We start from the raw sequence: 19,872 nt of genomic DNA on the forward strand, positions 1-19,872 counted from the left end.
CATCGAAGTCCAGAGAATATATCACTCATAGTTTATTGCATATCTTAGATTATTTATTTAGATATAATTTGCAAAAAAATGTCTCCGTTCGGGGGGAGAATGTTTTTATGCAACTGTATAATAAAACAGACTTCCAGAGATTAAATTGTGAACATATCAAAATCTCCATTGTTGCGTGAACAACTAATCTCCATCATACAAATCCACCAAATAAAAGAAACACAATGTATGATCCATAAATATTTATTGAAACATTCACATTTCAGTTAAATGTAAATGACTTACCACCGCTACACATAACACATGAATATATGGATAGTTTAATCTCTGTGGTAAAGCCACACAGTTAGCTTATTTAGTTAAAAAGGATCAAACACTACTTTTTACAAACAGCAGTTTGAGAAAGTTCATCAATAAAGGTCAAACTTTTTTATTTGTTTATGTTATCTTTTAAATAATGTGATTGGATTGCTTGCTTAAGTAAATTAACTAGCTATGCTCGTAACTAATGAAATTTACTACACTGTAGTTTTGGCCCATCTATTTTAAACCTATTTCCAGTGGCCTAAGGCACAGGAATATTCTTATACTTTACAGGAAAGTTTATACTTTACAGACTGCACAGATATATCCATGCAGAGGCTTTACTAACAATATTTGATATCTGTGCTGTAAGGTGCAACAGTTGACCTGTATATGGTTTTATTTGACCTAGAAGTAAAGGTTAAAAATTCTGAGTGTTCAAAGCAGGTAGATTTAACCAAAAACCCTCAAACCATTATTTGCCCTTTGTGCATTTTCCAGTCAAACACATTGCTCTATTCATCAAAGTTCGGGCCATACTTTGGGGTATGCATCAAATGATGTCAAGAATTGTTTGTTTACAATAAACAAAACTCAGATGCATTATATTCTGAGGGGCAACTCTACAGCTTAATGAATGAAAGTGCTTTTCACTACAAAAGAAACAAGTTCAAACCCCAAGAGATTGTGCTCAAATGAAAGTTTGATGATAACAAGGGTCATCATGTTCCAGCTATTGGATACTTGTACAGCCTTCGGTGCCCTTTAAGCACACAAACACTTTCATCAAATGAAAATTCATGGACTCTCTATAACAGGAAAAAGAATAAAAGTCAAAACAATCAGGGAAAAAACTCAAAGGGAAATAAAACCAAATCAAGGAATGAATAGAAATGTGAGCACTAAAAATCCTAATTGAAAAGGGATGTGTTTGTAGAGCTCTCAGAGGAGAGTGTCATCAGTGCAGCCTCCTTCAAGGCCATAGCGGAACTCCTGCAGGTTGGACACGCCATAGAAATGAATGAAGGCTGCTGCCACCACCAACACATGGAATATCTGGTGTGAATGAAACTAAGAAGAGAGCAAAAATAGGTAAGTAAAACATGTGCGTATCACTATATTTCAGAGGAAGATTAAGGAACTAATTTCTTCACTATGACAAAACAAAAACATATTATCTTACCCAAATATCGCACTTGCCCGGGAAGTAGCGCTCTGGGATTCGTGCAGCATACAGCCCAGCACCTGTGATGTACATGGCACCCATTAAATAGAACCAGCCCATCTGTCCAACAGTAGTGGCCTTGACGAAACCTTCCTCGATGGTGAAATGCATGGTGGGGACGATCCCACTCAGTCCAAGACCCATGAAAACTCCTAAAGAAAACATTTTTTCAAAAACAACATGCTATGAATTAATGCACTGTTGTCTTGATGCAGTGTTATTTAGTATTTCTGAGGCACTATTATAGTTTTTGTTTATTTTCAATTAGCTGTTATTTATTTGGTGTTTTTGTCATTTTTAATTTTTTTTTTCTTAAAAATAAATAAATATATATATTGTCACTCTAAAATAAGTTTTTCATATTTTCAATTATATTATATTTTTAAATGATCATTTTATATTTTATTTATTTCATTCATTTTATTTCAAGCAACGAAAATATATTTTTCTTGTTTTAGTTAATTATCTAATCAATTCCCAAATCCGGCCTTAATTTTTTTTTTTTTGTTCAAGCAGTTTAACATTAAAATACAGAAGAAAAGATAACTGAAATTTCCATTTAATAACTACAGCCAAATTAAAGTTATGAAGAGCAAGATTTTAGACCAATGAGATTTTGCTGTGGGCAGGGCTGTCCAGTGCACTGCAGCAAAGACCAAACCAAGCTACAAACTTGCACGTCTTTTGAGTGGCTTCATGACTAGAAAAATAAATGGAGTGACCCTTTCATTGATTTTCATTGCATCACTTCAGGTTAAATTTTTTCAGCACAAACTGCCACCATCATGGCTAACAAGTGACTGCCCACCTGCTCTGGTGGGTCTGTGGCGGGGAGTGGAGAAACGGTCCCACTGGGCAACGATAATAGCTGCAATGCCCAACACACAGACGATTGTGAGGTAGATGAGACGCGGCTGAGGAGAGCAGTAGAAGGAGTAGTAAAGCCAGGGTACAAAAGAGCCCATGATCAGCAAAGCAATGCCAGAGTAGTCTAGTCTGAAAGAGAGAGAAGGTGAGAAACATGAGAGATTAAAGTAACTTAAAATCACTTGAAATAGAACAGTTCATAACAAGACAATAAACCTACTTGGAGAAAGTGCGAGAGACTTTCTCAGAATGGCAGTAGACAGTGTGAAAAAGCCAGGAGAAGCTGAGGCACAGCACTGCACCCAAGAAGAACATCCCGAACACCACCTTCTCCTGCAACGGCGCCATGAAGTACATATTGGGCCTTAGCATGGTAAGTGTGCCCAGGCACAAGAATAAGATTAACCCTGTGGGAAGAAAAAAAAAACGTAATTGGTCAATGTAATGCTTATTTTATTTTTTGACTGGATATTTTATTTATTTAAAAATACATTAAAATGCAATTCATACAAACAATGGCCTGAATATTTTAATATTTTTTAGGGGGTATAAAGTCAAAAATATCATATAAATAACAAATAATACCAAATGATACTGAATAGTTAAATGTCCACCTGACTGAAATATTATGAACGTTTTTCATATGAAGCGATCACAGTGTTATTTCAGTATTATTAAGTATTTATTAATAATTTGAATTAGCTTTTATTCTTATATCTTGAATTTTCATTTTAGTTGGGGTCATTTTGTTTTGCACTTTATTTTTATTCATTTACTCATTTTTATTAGCATATATATACACATACATATATATATATATATATATATTATTTTTATTTTAGTACTTCAGTACTATTTAGTATTAATTCTTTAGTACTTTTAACATTAATTTCAGTTAGCAATATTTCAAAATTGTGTTTCGTTTTTTTAATGTTTTTTTCCATCTAATATTCGTATTTTATTTAATTTTAGTATTTATTTAAAAACAATTTTAAATATTTTTAGTTTTAGGTAACAATAAAAACACTGCTTGGCATATGTGTTTCAGACTAGATTGTTTTAAATGTTTTCCTTTTCTTTATCATGGACGCTTTGTCACTGACCCTATTATATATTGATATTTTATTTTAATCTTAAAATCTTAATGTCAAATTTCTTTTTCATTTGTTAATATAAAATAGCTATTATATTTCAGCATAAGTAAAAGGTTTATCCTGATCCCACATGCTCTCAAAATTAGAGCGGTGTTTGTTCTTGTAATTGATCTGCTGCATACTTAATGCACTAAATATATGCATGAGGTGCACAATAGCCACTATTCTCTGTGACAGCTCGACACCGTAACCCTAATCTTACCCAACAAATGAGTCCAGATATTCCCGGTCTCTGTGTGGATCCTGAAAATGCTCCCAAAGCAGGCACGGAACGAGGGCATGGGAGGCCGATGACCGTGCAGGAGGTAGTCATTGTCTTTTAGCCACTCCGGCAGGACGTGAAAGGGAATGACCCTCCAGCGGCCCTCCCAGACCTGCAGAACAGAGATCCAGCATGAAATTCATTTAATTTCTGTTCAAGATTTAAAACGGTTATGCATGACGATCACACCTTGTGCACAAACTCCTCCATCTTCTCCATTGCATGGTGAGCCTGCAGTGGTAGCGTCAGAACTTCTCCAACTTCTTCATCCTCCTCTTCATCAGCGAGATCATTTGCTCCCTGTGGGCACAATCAGAGCTCAAAAGGAGCCTGCAACACTGCTGGCACTGAATATGAAAGACTCTGTAATGCATTCTGATTAATAATTACGTGGCTTGCCTCTGACTGGACTCCTTTGGCTCCTATGGGGCTGTTTTCCTCCAGCAGGGGACCCAGCTCCATCAGCTCCACGTCGGCTGGAACGTGACATTCCTCCGTGACCTGGCAGTCTGCATGACTGGCAGACCTGATTTGGCCTGACATCAGTAGACTGCCCTGTGACCAGTCTCAGACCTCTGAAGCCTCCACTTCAGTTCACTGAGGGACAAAAGTAATACATTAAATCAAAACAAAACTTCACAGCCAAAGTCAAGACATGACACATCAGTGACCCGTTACAACAACAACAACAGAGACTGCTTACCTCTGGCAGGAGCTTTGAACACTGGCAGGTCTAAACCTGCCTCCTGATGTCTGCCTCGCAATGAAATTGCATTCAGTCTTGGGAAAAAACAACAACAAGTAGGCATCATCTCTGCTCACAATGCTACAAAGTAGTTCATACTGGCTGTGTTTCAAAACCGAAAGAGCTGTTTACCATGACAGCTTATTTGGACATCATAGGCACATTATAATTCGGTTTTTCAAATCATTCTCGTTCGCTACCATCTACTGACTCAATTTCATCGGTCACTGAAATGTTTATAGAGTGCAAGCATTTCTGTAGTAAAAAAATCTCATTCATTTTTTCCATAGAGGAACTGAGCTTTAAACAATAACTTAAATCTTTAAAAGCAAGCCTACTGTGAGCTACAAGGTTGTTAATTGATGGGATATGCTTTTGTTGAAGTCATCAGCCCACATGATTTCAAATTATTCATAAATAATTATGTTTAACAGAGGAATTCCTAGTGAAAAACTACCCATGATTTTGCAAAGAAATGCCTAGCAATCAAGAGAGCTGCAACAAGCAAATCGTGCCAAAACACTTGAGAGAATTTCTCTCTGTATGATCTCAAACTACTTAAATACATAAACATAAAATATATTTTTCTATATACATAATCAAAATCTTCAAATCAACAGTTTATATTGTTATATCAATTTATATTCAACTATGTCAACGTGCAACACTTCATGGGATTTTAGTTTCCCCCCCTCATTTAAGGGTTAGTTCACTCACAAATGAAAATTCTGTCAACATTTACTCACCTATATGTCGTTCCAATTGGAAGTCAATGGCTACCAGCAACCGTTTGGTTACCAACATTCTTCAAAATATCTTCTTTTGTGTTCAACAGAAGAAAGAATTTCATACAGGTTTGGAACAACATGAGGGTGAGTAAATGATGACAGAGCACAATGTCTTGTACTTTTGTCTTTTTACCTGATTTTCAAATACTTTTTTTGGTTTCAAATCAAAGTTTGTAATATTTATGATTCACCTTGTAGCTGGTTGTTTTGGTTCATGGCTTATAACACTTAAAGGCTTTTGTGAAATCCTAATGGGGAAAAAAAAAAAAAAAAAACTTTGGGAACCAAGGCCACTCTATTAAAACGAACAAGACATTTTGTTCATGAAGAAGAATTGTGAACTTGTGAAAATGAATGACAGACCAGTTGAGATAACCGTGTAGTTGTAAATGAGGTAAGGACGTTCTGGGTCCTCTTAATTGTTTATTTTATAATGGTTGTCTTTTTTCGACAGCTTGACAAAAAAAAAAAACATTTCTAGTAGTTGAAAAAAAAACGGAACAACCATAGACAAACAAATTTATGTATAACGTTACAGCATAATAAGACGAATCGGTTGAGTGATTAACTCACAGCTGTCAGCGATTCTTATTTTGTGAACGGAGTTAAAGATTCGAGTCACTGGGATGAAATCAAAATCCTCGCCACTAATTCGAATTGAACTTTCGAACGCTCATATGGTTCCAAATACACCGTCTCGGTAGGCAGCTCAGCAGATTTCGAAATATAACCGTTATGACTAGCATTGATCTCTGTATGAAGTGGAATCATACAACTCATACCTATGACTAACGGTAATTAGCCTGCTGGCTAACAACGGGCTTTAAATTTTAGGAGAGGAGCAGCCAAAACACCAGTACACGTCATGATCAACACTTACATGATACATAACATAGCAACAATGATATAACTATATGATTCACATAATTGTCTAGAACAACGATTGATTAATTAGTACAACATAAAGCCCTTTCAAAATCCAAAAGGGATGTAATTAGGGCAGGTTAGCATTGAGACACAGAAACCGCTGCGCACCGCTAAACTAACGTTACTGTGTCTGGATGCGTTTACAACAACGTTATCAATCACAATTTTGCCGTTACGTTTAAATAATGATGCATTTTATCGTGCAGGCGGTTACCTGATGTCCGGATCTGCTGTTAAAGAAATGGGATCTCTTCCGGATGGCCACCAAAGAGCAGCAGGGTGGAGAAATAAAGAGTTGCAAGCTGCTGTATGTCAGACGGCGAGTTCAAACTGGCTCGCTGTTGTCTTTGAATTGATGCCGCGGTGGCGCCGCCTGCTGGAGAAAAGCGGCGATGGATTTTCTAAAGCCCCACAGCGCTCTTTAGGGGCAATAACCCATTTATTTGATGGTTCCTGTGAAGGTTTCCAAATTTAGAGCAGTAATCTCCAGTAGGTGATTTATTTTTATTGTGAAAGACCAGACAGTGGCGGTTGAAAATCCATCTGAGGGCTGCTCAGAAAATCCTGAAGCGTTTTACCATACCGCGGCGTGTTTGTTTGTGTAACGGTCACATTTATCTAGCACGTGCTGGCAAGCTTTAGGAAGATAAAAATCCTACTATCAGTCTTTCAAGATGGAGTATTCTGTGTTAAACCAGCTGGCCTTAGTTTACAATCTCCTATAATCCCAAATCCTCATCCTAGTACGTCTTTAATCTCAGCGAATGCAAATGTGAGCATCATATTATGGCCATCATGTATTGCTGGGTGAAAAGGAATTAAAAACAAGATGCCAGTGAAAACAATTTAATAATAACTTGTTTGTTGCCTCTCCTTTAGTGCATTTCATATAAAAAAACTGCATTGCTTTTTAAACTCAATATTGTTAACATAACAGATAAACATATGCGGAGTGCAGCATGCATACAAAAATACTCCAGTGAAAGCAAATGCAATCTCATAACATGTATACATACATCAAACATGAATGCCAGTCAAGTCTCACAGGCACATGAATTATAATATTCAGCAAGCAGGTGTTGTAACACGCAGGTGCCTTTTTAAGTGCATTAAATTGGGAATTTTTTTGTAGTACTATCAGCATCTTATCGTGAGCTTTTAGGCACATCAAGCCACAATCAAGTCAATATAAAGCCTGAGGATACAGTAGACAGTCTCTGTATCATATTATAGGCTTTTAATATGAAGAACAAATTACCTCTGGACAGACTAGCACTTAAGCATTTAATATTTAATATATACTGTCCACAAAACGGATATTTGCTATATATGATCAGATTTGTAATGCCATATTTATTAAATACGATTGTGCACAACTTAGTATCTTTGGAGTAACTTATGTCTGGGCCCTGAGCTTTGAGAACGGTCTAATAGATGAAGCGTTGGCTCTGCCGGTAGCCCAGTTTGTCCAGGTTGGGATTACAGGCAAACTGGATCATGGGAGGTGGACCGCACATGAGGATCATAGAGTCATCACTGGGGGGAGGCAGGTGCTCCTGAATCATCTCAGCACTGATGAAGCCCTGACTGTACTCCCAATCTGCAAAGAAGCCAATGCATGTAAATGTCAAAGAAAACCATATATGGAAAAAACAAAAAACAAATCTAGCCTAAAACATGACCTAAAGTTCTTAGAAATGTAATGTTTTAATGTTGGTTTTTGTTTAAAGATTTAAAAAGTCATGTGACCATCGAGTAAACTGTGCTTTAAACACTGAATGCATGTGTAAACTGTTATTTTTGTAAAATATATTAATGTTTTTTTTTTTCCACAAATAAAATAAATTATTAAATATCATTAGTTTTTTGTTTGAGTTGCACCACATGACGATGTACAAGATAAACTTGCCTTGTCATATAAAAGGTCAACTTAGCTGATATTTTTTCATCAGGACAGTTGTTACAATGACATTTTTGACTTTATGAACCAAATGAAATAACAAAATGAATTTTAATTCAGAAATGAGAGAGAAAAAAAACAAAAAAACATAGGTACTTTAATTTTGGAATACTTTTACTCAGAAAGCATGCATTAAATTGTGACCCCGCCAGTGAAAACCAGGCGAAAGTCTAAAAATCTAATTCTGAGATAATTTCACCTATTAATGTCATTATCATTTCAATTTTTAACATGGTCTTATTCAGTCAGTGTGAAAGATATCAAGTTTGTATTTTCACACAATGTTCTGAATATTATGTAGTACGATTTTATGTAGAAAACAGTAAATCTTAAAAAAAATGACTTTAGCTGGGTTTACTCAGGCAGGGTCACAATTAATCAAAAGTAATTTTTCATTAATGATATATTTATAATTTTTTTACTTCAAATAGATGCAATTTTTTTCTATACCCTGCTTTGCATTCATCAAAAAATCCTGAAAAAAAAAAAAATGATCACCCTTTCCACAAAATTATTATAGAACTGTTTTCAACATTGATAATAGAGTAAAGAATGTTTCTTAAGCAGCAAATCAGCATAATTAGAATGATGTGACACAGAAAACTGAAGTTATGGCTGCAGAAAATTCAACTTTGCCATCTCAGGAATACATTACATTTGAAAATATAAATAGAAAATTGTTTTATTTTAAATTGTAATACTGTTTCACAATATTACAGTTTTTACTGTATTTATGATCAAATAAATGAAGCCTTAGTGAGCATACAAGATTTTCAGAAACACAGGTAGTGTATAACAAGCTTTACCATCTCGTAGGTTAGGCAGGAAGTCATATACCTGCAGGAGCTCTGTCCACTGTGAACCAGAGTTTGAAGCGATCTGGATGCCTCGCCTGAATCTCCTCCAGCTCATCCTTCAGCAGAATGTCCTTCTCAGTCTGGAAGACAGACGAAAGGTAAACAGATTCATTTTATACTTGCTAAGCAGTTCAATCTGTCTGAACATCATTTATTTAATACTTTATGAGCAAACCAAAAAAGGGACAGTACACACACACACACAAAAAAATCTGTCATTAGTAAATTTGCAACAACCCCTTTTCTAAAGGAACGCCAACCTGGTTGGCAAACAGCAGGCTGCATGTCGTCGTGTCACTTGGGTTTTTCATGATGTCACGAATCAGCTGCAACATTGGCGTAACGCCTACAAAGGGAGGAGGACAAGTGATTTTAGTGATCATACGGCTTCGTTATGACTAGAAACGAGGAGAAAGACGCTCTACCTGTTCCTCCAGCTATAAGACCCAACGTTCTTGCAGTCTTAGTCTCAGCAGGGGCCTTCTTTTCCGCCTGTATAGCGAAGCCACCTGTTGGGAGGAGATATAGGTGTAAGGTGTGACCACTGTGTAAATACATCCATCTAAATTCAGCTCAAATATTGATAGTAAATGTGCCGAGTCAGACCTTGCCCCATGTACTCCAGCAAACCTCCTGGTCCTCTGAAGTCAATCACATCTCCGATCCTCAAACTCTCCAAGTACTGGGACATCTTTCCCCCTTCTGGGAACTTTGGGTGTACATTCTTAAAATAAATCTGCAGAAAGAAGCATGTCAGCTCTGATACTACCATTTAAAACCCCAGGAGCTTTTACAAGAAATACAGAGAATCTGAACCTTCACAACGAGATCAACGAATCCTTTGTCATCGTCGCTGGACACTGGTGTGTAAGGACGCACAATCAAATTACCATCAATCCTGGCAGAGAGATAAACGTGCTTGCCTTGAGAAAGAAAGACAGGGAGAAAGAGCACTTTACTATTAATAGTTGTACATCAAGTACTTGTTTACACCAGGTATGAACACAAATTAAGATATTTTTGATGAAATCTGAGAACTTTCTGACCCTGCATAGACAACAATACAATTGAAGCTACGAGGATACTTTTTGTGCGCAAACAAAACAAAAATAGTCTTTGCACACAGAAAGTATTCTCGTAGCTTCCTAAAATTGAGGTTGAACCACAGATGTCACATGGACTATTTTAATGATGTCCTTGCTTTGCTGTCTATGCAGGGTCAGAAAGCTCTCGGATCTCATCAAAAATATCTTAATTTGTGTTCCAAAAAGATTAGTGAAGGTCTTACGGGTTTGAAACAACATGAGGGCGAGTAATTAAAGACAGATTTTTCATTTTGGGTGAACTATTCCTTTTAAACCCTTGTTTTAGTTTTAAGGTTTATTGACAAGCAGGCGATCCTTCACGGTTGTCTTATACACATCAGGACAGATCAGCATTTTCACTACAAATCTGATGTTGTCCACTAATGCCGTGTGTAAACAGTGTCCAAATGTCTGTGATTAGGCTCAAGCAAATGTGCATGTTTAAACAAGCTGTTTTTCAAGCCCTAAGCTCATTTATCATTTAGCACACAGTTCTCATCCAAAGCAGTCTACACGATAGGACAGGTGTGGGATTTCAGCACGCTTCAGACCAAACCCTGCAACCTTTGTATTAGCACTGGAGAAACCGTCGACCCACCACCCAGTCCTCAAAGACTACTTACCAACAGGTAATCCCAAAACATGCTCTGGGCTGGGCAGGGCGAACCGAAACCTGCGGGTATCGTGGCTTATGATCTGCAGGAAAGAAAAATGTCTTATTTTGTCAGCGTCTTGTCAGTACCACAAATATAAATTCTAGCACATGGAAATAAATACACTGGGCAAATACCTCTTTGTCTACAAGTCTCAATTTGTATTTCTCAGAGGGATCAATCAGGGTAATCTGTGGCTTCTTTTTCCTGTTAAAGTAATAATAACCCAGCAGACCTGCTGTTGAGACCAGCACCACTCCAACAGTCACTGCAACTGTAGTGGACTGAAATACAGATTAGTGCACATAAAGCCACTTTTAAAACATGTAACAGAAAATTATCATTTATAAATAGATGCTAAACATGCATTCAGTGATTTTCAATATACAGGATAAATGTGACTCAAAAACTAGCAAAGGTTCTCCGCTCCAATGCCTGAATGAATCATCTGTAACAGTTATTTCCCAAAATAAACTCTGACGTTTTTGCTTTGGTATCCCATTTCAAGAAGAACTGTCTGCTGATCTAATTTTCTTCAAGATAAAACTGTAATTTTAATACAAACGACTGAATAGCTTGTCTGTGAGTTAATGACATGACTAGTCAATAGTGTGTGCTGATAAACTGATAAGCAATGCTATGTTAAACAAACTTGGTGGCATGCCAAAGCAGTGTTTCTTCTAAATAATAGTTAATTGCTTCAATTATAGTTTAGTATCCTTCTTTAAAGCTTTATGACTTACCATCGCGTAACTCATGACGGCTGATATGCGTCTTCAAGGAAATTCAGTCAGAACGAATCTTCAGACTAAACATTCGTCGGCATAGACATATGTCTATGTTCGTCGGCACACCCAATAACATGCAGACCGAGGACTCTGTGTTGGAGGCAAATAACGCTGCGCAGTTATTGCGCAGAACAGAACGATTCGAACAACGCGTTCCGTTTTGCGTAATCCCATCCACATTGCAACTCTATCTAATGTCTGTGGTCGGCAGAAGGGATACGCATGGCGCTACTGGGCACGCGCACATCAATACAGCGTAATTTTTGTCACTCTGTACAAAATTACTATTTTTAATTAATTGCTAATAGATAATTACTATTTTTTAATTATTGTAAGGGGTAGGTTTAGGGTTGGGGTAGATGTATACGTTAATAAAAAATCTAATAGGTTGAAAATTAATTTTATTGTTCGTTTCCGGTCGGAGCTGTATCCCTTCTAGCCACAACCGCGTCGGAGTAACTAGATAAAAATAAAAGTCCTTGAATTTCCATTTGTCCAGAAATGCAATCATTTAATACAAAAATGAAATTTCTTGATTTCTAACACTTAATTAATTTAAAATCAAAGTGCAAATAATAAATGTCCTCTGATTTCTTTTTGTTTACAAATGTAACATATTTATATATGCAATACATTTTAAAATGTAAAAATGTGGAAGTAATTAAGTGATCGAAAAATACTTGATTTATTAAAAACACAAATATAATTCACAAATTCAAAAAAGTATAATTCAATTTCCAGAATAATTAATACATTTTGTTAAGTCAATACTCAAAGCCCCATAATTTTAAGAGACCCAGGTGCTTTTAAAAGCAGATCATTGCATACATTGGTTTCCCTTATATTTCCCTATTTCATTTATGCTCAAGCTATTATCTTTTTGACATAATTGCGGACGTTGAAGTGAAGCTGTTTCTCTGTGGCTGAGAAAATGTCCAATGCCAGAGTCTTTGTCTCTTCTGATCCATTCCAAAGGGCCCGATAAACCGGTAATGTGTACTTCTGTTTCCCCTGAAAGCAAAACATGAAAATCTTTGAAAACAAGGTCAACCGATCTCTATTCGTACAAGCGATCTAATTATTAGTCCAAAGAGCCGAATGAATTAGAAATAAATAAATGTTAATGTTAACGAATTATATATAAATATGTACAGATTCCTACCTGGTTTGTGAGGAAATTGCGAATATGCTGGAATCCTGGTTTATGCTGGTTCTTTGCAACAATCTGGGCCCATCGCAATTTCAGCTCGGCATTGTTGGACTCAATAATATGGGAGTAGCACTCCTCCAGCTTCTTTATGTGACCTGTTAATATGGGGATATGTATTTTACATTCTACTTAAACCATAATAATAAACCATAAACACATGGAGTTATTTGCACCATCTGGAAGTGGTGACTTCTCAAGGATCTTGTCCAAGAAGTAGACAGTTTGGTAGGTCTTCCATGGTTTTATATCAGTTTTGCAGATAGATTCCAAGTCTAGGTTATGATTAACCCACGTTTCAGCTAACAGTTCTGCTGGTTTCATCAGCTCCTGACCAGCAGAGAGGTCAGGAACATATGGAGGCCAACCAGGGACATTGAGCCAGCTGTCAAATTCCAGACCTAACAAAGCAACCGAGAAGAAACAAAGCTGATGGTAAAAGGCAGTCTGACCAAACAGAATTAATTTAGACTAGCTTTTGTGATTTTACAACAAAGAAATGCTACTAATGGTCTTTTTCCGCACCCTCAATTTTGTGGGCATTCTTTTCTTTCAGGTCTGGAAAATACTCCAGATAAAACTCCAACGCATCTTCTGCCAACACACTTCTGAACTTGAACTTGTCCACATAAGCCTTGAAGAGACACAAGTGAAATGCTGTTTCATCATACTCGTTTACATATTTTCATTCATTCTGTCAACCAAATGTTTTGGCTCTATAAGATTTTTTTTAAGAAACTAATTTTTATTATGCAAAGATGCATTAGATAAATAAAAAAACTTTAAATTATTACAAAAAAGTCTATTTACGGCTTTCTCTATGTATCACAATTTGCACAAAAATATTAAGCAGCACAACTTAAAAAAAAATAAAAATAAAGGATATGAAACTGAAGCAATGCTATTATCGTTAACTAAAACATTTTTGGCAATTGAAACAAAGCTGCAATAAAATAAAGTTGACAGGAAAATAATCTGGAAATAAATAAGAAAAAATTAAAAATAAAAAAAGAGAGAGAGAAAGAAATCTAAATAGTAATATTTAAAAGAACAATAATAACAATGACAAGCACCAAACAAAACTACTAAATATTGAACAAAAATTTAAATGAAGCTCATTCAAAATATTAATAAAAACAATAACAGTATAATTCTAAAATAACACTTTCATGTATTTTTAATTGTAATACAATTCCACAATATTTCTGTTTTTACTGTATTTTGATCAAATAAATGCTGCCTTACTGAGCATATGAGTCTTAATATACAGTATATTAATATATGGCCCGGTTTCACAGACAGGTTCAATTAGGACTTTTAAGTAATTTTTATAAACATGCTTAGAAAAAAAACATTACTCGTGTGCATCTTGAGACAAAACAAAGGCACTGATATATTTTAAGATCAGTCCGTGCAAATTTATTTCAATTGAAACAGCTAAGACTTACATTTTAGTCTAGGACTAGGCTTAAGCCTTGTTTGTGAAACCGGGGGTAAATGTTTTTAAATAGTATTAATTAAGAACAATTTCTGTAAACTTATTGTTCAAGTAACCTTGAGGAATGCGTCAAAGCGGGACTGATCTCCTGCGAGGTGGGCTAGGTAGGAAACAAAGCAGAAACCTTTCTCATAGGGCGTTTCATTGTAGGTATCATCAGGATCAACACCTGCAAAGAAAAGGCATAGAGGCCGTTACAACCAATTCTGCAATAAAAATAACCAAGTTATGTGAGACTGCCATCTTTATTCTGCCTACAATGTCTAATGGTGGCCTACCTGGTTCGATCTTAACCCGAAGTTTATTGAGAGGGTGGTCCTCTCCAGTGTTGTCCATGTGCTGACGGAGAAGAGCTTTACCGGTCGCTGCCTCCAGACACGTATAAGCCTCTCCTGAGAATCAAATGCCGCTTTTTATTGAATTCTTTATTAGTGAAATGCTTCAATGAAGGGTCAAATAATGTTTAGCGTACCATACAGCTCCCTGCAAACCCTGCGCTGAGCGTACATGGTGAAGCCCTCGTTCAGCCAGAAATCACCCCAGGTGGCGTTGGTGACGAGGTTTCCAAACCAGCTGTGGCAGATCTCATGTACAATGACGTCAGCGAGAGAACGATCGCCGGCCAGCAGACAAGGTGTGACGAAGGTCAGGCAGGGGTTCTCCATCCCACCGAAAGGGAAGGATGGAGGCATGAACAGCACGTCATATCTAAACAGTCACAACAAATCAAAACACATGTCTATTGTAATATAATTACCATGGAAAAAAGTGCTTATTGAGTTATATTAAGTCAGATCCATCAGAATTGTGAAGCTGTTCAAAAAAGCATATCCCACCTTCCCCAAACGTAGGGTCCAAACAGTTTCTCTCCCACAGACAGGAACTTTTCAATCACATTATCATACTCCTGCTTGGCTGCCTGCAGTAAACAAGGCTCGGTCCAGACACGTGTCCTGTAAATGCAATTGAAAGTAATTATAATAATAATAATAATAAAACATATGTGACCCTGGACCACAAAACCAGTCTTAAGTCGCTGGGGTATATTTGTAGCAGACATGTTCACAAGTCTCTGAGGTCTAAGTCCAAGTCACGTCTCAAGTCTTTTTTCTATTTATTAGCAACAGTTTTTCAGCTAGTAATTGAGGCTAAATCTGTTTTGAAATACTGATTTCACAATATGTGACCCTGGACCACAAAACCAGTGTTAAGTCGCTGGTGTATATTTGTAGCAATAGCCAAAAATACATTGTATGGTGTCAATTTATTGTCAGACAAAATGCTGCACATTTCTTTGTAAAATTGAAATGTGTCAAACAACAAAACTAAATTGAAATTTTAAAACAAACCCCAATCAATCAAATGAATATCACAAATAAAAGAAATCTCTTATAAACAAACTAAGGCTTTGTCTGTGCTCTTTTTCAATTTAAAATTAGAAGCAACCGCTGTATTTTAAACACAACACAATCCAAACAAAGAGGCTGCATACATCCAGCATAAGCAGTTTTTAAATCTAAATTGGATTGTATAATTTCGAAATTAGAAGCAAAAACAAAGTGGTCTGACTTTAGTTTTGTGAAACTATTTTACATAAAACATCTGCACGAAACAAAACAGCAGACGGGCTGAATTAATGCAGATTCACTCTCTGCCAGCAGGTGGCGCTTGAAACTAAACATCGCTGAAATTAAACATCGTTTCCTTGGTAACCGCTGTAAACAAAGCAGCGCTGCGGTTATGAACACTACTTTAATATGCATTATACAGAAGCAAGATGAAAAGAAAATACCATCTAAACTTTTCTAAAGAGAGCCAGTTCCCCTCAGAGATACGTTCAAATAAACTCCCATACCAAATGCCTTGAGTTTTTTACGAGTCTCACGAGTCACGAGTCCAAGTCAAGTCCCGAGTCTTTATTCATGCGACTCAAGTGCGACTCGAGTCCAAGTCGCAGACCCGAGTTTCCATCTCTGATTTGTAGCAATAGCCAAAAATACACTGTATGGGTCAAAATGATTGATTTCTCTTATATGCCAAAAATCATTAGTACATTAAGTAAAGATCATATTCCATGAAGATATTTTGTAAATTTACTACTGTAAATATATCAAAACGTCGTTGTTGATTAGTAATATGCATTGCTAAGAATTAATTTGGAGAACTTTAAAGGCGATTTTCTCAATATTTAGATTTTTTTTGCACCCTCAGATTCCAGATTTTCAAATAGTTGTATCTCGGCCAAATATTGTCAGATCCTAACAAACCATACATCAATGGAAAGCTTATTTATTCAGCTATCAGATTAAGACTTTAGACCTTGTGATATGAAATGTAGGATTTTTTTTACCTGGGTCCCACCTCGGCAGACTGCAGGTCCCCTACTGCCAGAGCGACCAGGTAAGCAGGAATGGGATGCTCCATGGTGAACAGGAAAGCGCTGTCTGCTTTCCTCTGTTCCCATTTACTAGCGCTCATAACTGCTGTGAAGCCATCAGGAACCTGATAATAGCAGTGAGAAGCATCAAAGGAAGAAGCTACTGTGTTTATGAGCCTTATCATGTAGACTAGAGAAAAACTGGATCTCATCTAATTCTTGTGCTCTTTCTTCTTGAGAACCTAATATGAGCCTGTTGCAGACAAAATAAATCAAAAGTAAGATTTGCAGTCAAAATGAATACATTTTACACATTTTTGACCAACAACATTTTATAATATATTATTTATTTGTACATTGCAATTATTATATGTGACCCTGGACCACAAAACCAGTGTTAAGTCGCTGGGGTATATTTGTAGCAATAGCCAAAAATATATTGTATGGGTCAAAATGATCAATTTTTCTTTTATGCCCAAAATCATTAGGATATTAAGTAAAGATCATGTTCCATGAAGATATTTTGTAAATTTCTTTCCGTAAATGTATCAAAACTTAATTTTTGATTAGTATTATGCATTGCTAAGAACTTCATTTGGACAACTTTAAAGGTGATTTTCTCAATATTTAGATTTTTTTGCGCCCTCAGATTCCAGATTTTCAAATAGTTGTATCTCGGCCAAATTTTGTCCGATCCTAACAAACCATACATCAATGGAAAGCTTATTTATTCAGCTTTCAGATGATGTAGAAATCTCAATTTCGAAAAATTGACACTTAAGACTGGTTTTGTCGTCCAGGGTCACACATATATATATATATATATATATATATATATGGTTCAACAATATGGAGTCTTTTCTTTTCAATTATCGGTACAATACATTTTAATATTCAGTATATTTTGTAACAGCAACATTGTGAAATATTATTGCATTTAAAATAACTTTTCCATTTTTGTTTTCTACGGTTTAACTGTTTTCCGTTTAAATATATTTTATAAATTTAATATATTTATTATAAATTTAATTTATTCCAGTGATGGCAAAGCTGCAATTACTCCAGTCCTCAGTGTCACATGATCCTTCAGAAATCATTCTAATACGACCTGCTGATCAAGAAACATTTCTTATTATTATCAATGTTGAAAAAAATATTTTATTTTTTACATTATTTACAGTAGAAACATTATTTGATATAGAAATATTTTGTAACATACATTGTCACTTTTGATCAACTGAATGTGTCCATGCTGAATAAAAGCGTTAATTCCTTATAACCCCAAAATATGATCTATATGACAATTATTTTGTCATTATGTCATAAAAATCAGAACAATTACCCCAATTTTACAATTGCAATTGAATCGACTGTCTATTAATACAATCCAGTCGCACTACAAGACATCAGATTATGTAAATAAGATGCAAACTACTATGTTTATACACCCATATCCTCATGTGTGTATAAACGGCCCAATGGCCTCACCTGAACTGTTGCTGAGTAGGTGCTCTTTACTGCTGGAGTATCAAAGCAAGGGAAGAAGGAGCGGTTGAGAACAGCCTGGCCTTGAGTAAAAACATAAGGCTTGAGCTTTCCCGCAGTCTGCTCTGGTTCCAGCCAACACACCTATGAGAAGATACATGTGCTTGGTGAGACATTACCTGCACAACAGCTGAGTAAGTGCTCTTTGTCATGGGCGTATGGAAGCCAGGAAACAGGCTGCGGTTCAGGACGGGGAACCCAGATGTGTACAAGAATGGCAGCTTCTTCTCAGCCGTCTGCACTGGGTCCAGCCATGACATCTACAGAGAAGTGATGCATGCTTGCTTGTACAATATATGAACAACTTTAGCATTATTAGTGCTTATTTGAAGACCAGAGGTCAATAAAGTTTGCCGAGAACAGCTTCAGAAAGAGAAACCAAAGATTCTTCCTAGTAAGTCTCATGACATGTGAACAGGTTTCAGTTTTGATCATAGTGAAATGCTCACAGGCGGTCATGAGCTGTCAATATGGAAATTAATAAACAAAAAATATTAAAAGCAGTTTGCATGCCTACCCCTGGTCCATCAGTAGCTGTATATTTGATTGCGAGTTGAAGTTTGTCATCTGAGTTGAAAGGTTTTGGAAACTTCACGACCAGAGTTGTCCCATAATTGGTGAAGTCTCGAATCAGAAATTCTGTTGTGGTCCAGTCACGTGCATTATTACTGAATGTGATCTCGAGCACAGACAGTGTTGGATGAATATCCAGCTGTAACTCACTTTGACCATCCTGAATGCACTGCAGCTGTATTGTTTCGGTACCTGATATGGTTTTCTGCTCAAAGTCCACTTTAAGATCGAGATGAAAATGATCTATTTTAAACTGGCGGAAACTAGAGGAGGTGGCGACGTCTTCGGCTTTGTCTGAATACATCACAAATGTTTTATCCATTGTACTGCTGACAAAAAATCTGTAACAATAGAATTGACGGGTTATTACAGCTACACCGGCAAACTGCGTCCAATCTGTTCCGTCACTGACGAACGAGCGAGTCACTGTAAACAGTATACGAGCTGGAAGACTAATCGTTAAAGCATGTGGATGGGATTTATGCCGCAGTTCTCAGCGTTATTGCAGCGCAGTGTTGTTTGTGGTGAAGACATGACAGGTGACTAAAAAGATAAATCGCCTAAAAAATATATATATATTCATATGAGACATATACCAGTCTTTGTCAAGTGAGCGTGCAGGGGCAAGACAGTCAAATTCTCTTTTTAAAGCCACATTAAAATCTCAAGACATTTTTATATTACAATGTACAGTATTTTAAATATACTAATTAAAATGATTAGTCTTAAATTCGAATGATACCCCTCCCCACCAATTTTTATAAAATGTGAAAGAAACGTTAAATTCATAATTCAGTAAACAGTGATAATGCAGTAATCGCTGTGATAGGCTCATCCAGATCAGCGGTGAGAAAAGTAACAGTTACCACGTGGAAACCTCGTTTAAGCACTACTTCCGTTGCTACTTGAATTCATTTTTTGTCTCTAATATCTAAATGGCTATATTGACAACATTTCTTTAATTTATATAGGCAAATCTGTAATATAATAGCTAACCCTTTTAATTTCACGTTTTGCAGTGTTATGTTTTCACTCCAATTCAAGATTTCAAAGATGAT

The 19,872-nt window shown here is 36.3% G+C and overlaps 3 protein-coding genes across 6 annotated transcripts; all 3 read right to left on the bottom strand.

The window, feature by feature from the left end:
- Nucleotides 1–227: 227 nt before the first annotated feature.
- adipor1a (adiponectin receptor 1a) lies at nt 228–6,916 on the bottom strand. 3 transcript variants are annotated; one of them, XM_058792031.1, is made up of 10 exons: nt 6,486–6,916; nt 5,303–5,375; nt 4,515–4,591; nt 4,211–4,408; nt 4,001–4,111; nt 3,752–3,923; nt 2,616–2,802; nt 2,337–2,524; nt 1,487–1,680; nt 228–1,374 (listed from the first exon to the last, which is right to left on the bottom strand). In XM_058792031.1, exons 4-10 carry the CDS (start codon nt 4,352–4,354, stop codon nt 1,246–1,248), a joined length of 1,125 nt encoding a protein of 374 aa, XP_058648014.1. In that variant the 5' UTR covers nt 4,355–4,408; nt 4,515–4,591; nt 5,303–5,375; nt 6,486–6,916; the 3' UTR covers nt 228–1,245. The 3 variants fall into 3 exon arrangements, with proteins under 3 accessions (XP_058648014.1, XP_058648013.1, XP_058648015.1); XM_058792030.1 differs by lacking the exon at nt 5,303–5,375 and having other exon boundaries at nt 6,486–6,915; XM_058792032.1 differs by lacking the exons at nt 5,303–5,375; nt 6,486–6,916 and adding an exon at nt 5,536–5,556.
- A 185-nt stretch (nt 6,917–7,101) lies between these two features.
- Nucleotides 7,102–11,800, bottom strand: LOC131549660 (NADH-cytochrome b5 reductase 3). Its single transcript, XM_058792033.1, has 9 exons — nt 11,570–11,800; nt 10,964–11,110; nt 10,797–10,869; nt 9,905–10,011; nt 9,695–9,824; nt 9,514–9,597; nt 9,349–9,434; nt 9,069–9,168; nt 7,102–7,871 (listed from the first exon to the last, which is right to left on the bottom strand). Exons 1-9 carry the CDS (start codon nt 11,582–11,584, stop codon nt 7,699–7,701), a joined length of 915 nt encoding a protein of 304 aa, XP_058648016.1. The 5' UTR covers nt 11,585–11,800; the 3' UTR covers nt 7,102–7,698.
- Nucleotides 11,801–12,030: 230 nt separating this feature from the next.
- rnpep (arginyl aminopeptidase (aminopeptidase B)) lies at nt 12,031–19,280 on the bottom strand. 2 transcript variants are annotated; one of them, XM_058792027.1, is made up of 11 exons: nt 18,759–19,280; nt 18,185–18,325; nt 16,670–16,821; nt 15,156–15,272; nt 14,792–15,027; nt 14,598–14,711; nt 14,376–14,488; nt 13,347–13,455; nt 12,998–13,222; nt 12,777–12,919; nt 12,031–12,625 (listed from the first exon to the last, which is right to left on the bottom strand). In XM_058792027.1, the coding sequence occupies exons 1-11, from the start codon at nt 19,134–19,136 to the stop codon at nt 12,479–12,481; spliced, it is 1,875 nt and encodes a 624-aa protein (XP_058648010.1). In that variant the 5' UTR covers nt 19,137–19,280; the 3' UTR covers nt 12,031–12,478. The 2 variants fall into 2 exon arrangements, with proteins under 2 accessions (XP_058648010.1, XP_058648011.1); XM_058792028.1 differs by lacking the exon at nt 18,185–18,325 and adding an exon at nt 18,361–18,501 and having other exon boundaries at nt 12,036–12,625; nt 18,759–19,273.
- Nucleotides 19,281–19,872: the final 592 nt, after the last annotated feature.

Source organism: Onychostoma macrolepis, chromosome 11 (assembly GCF_012432095.1).
Source record: "Onychostoma macrolepis isolate SWU-2019 chromosome 11, ASM1243209v1, whole genome shotgun sequence".
Taxonomy (NCBI): Eukaryota; Metazoa; Chordata; class Actinopteri; order Cypriniformes; family Cyprinidae; genus Onychostoma; species Onychostoma macrolepis.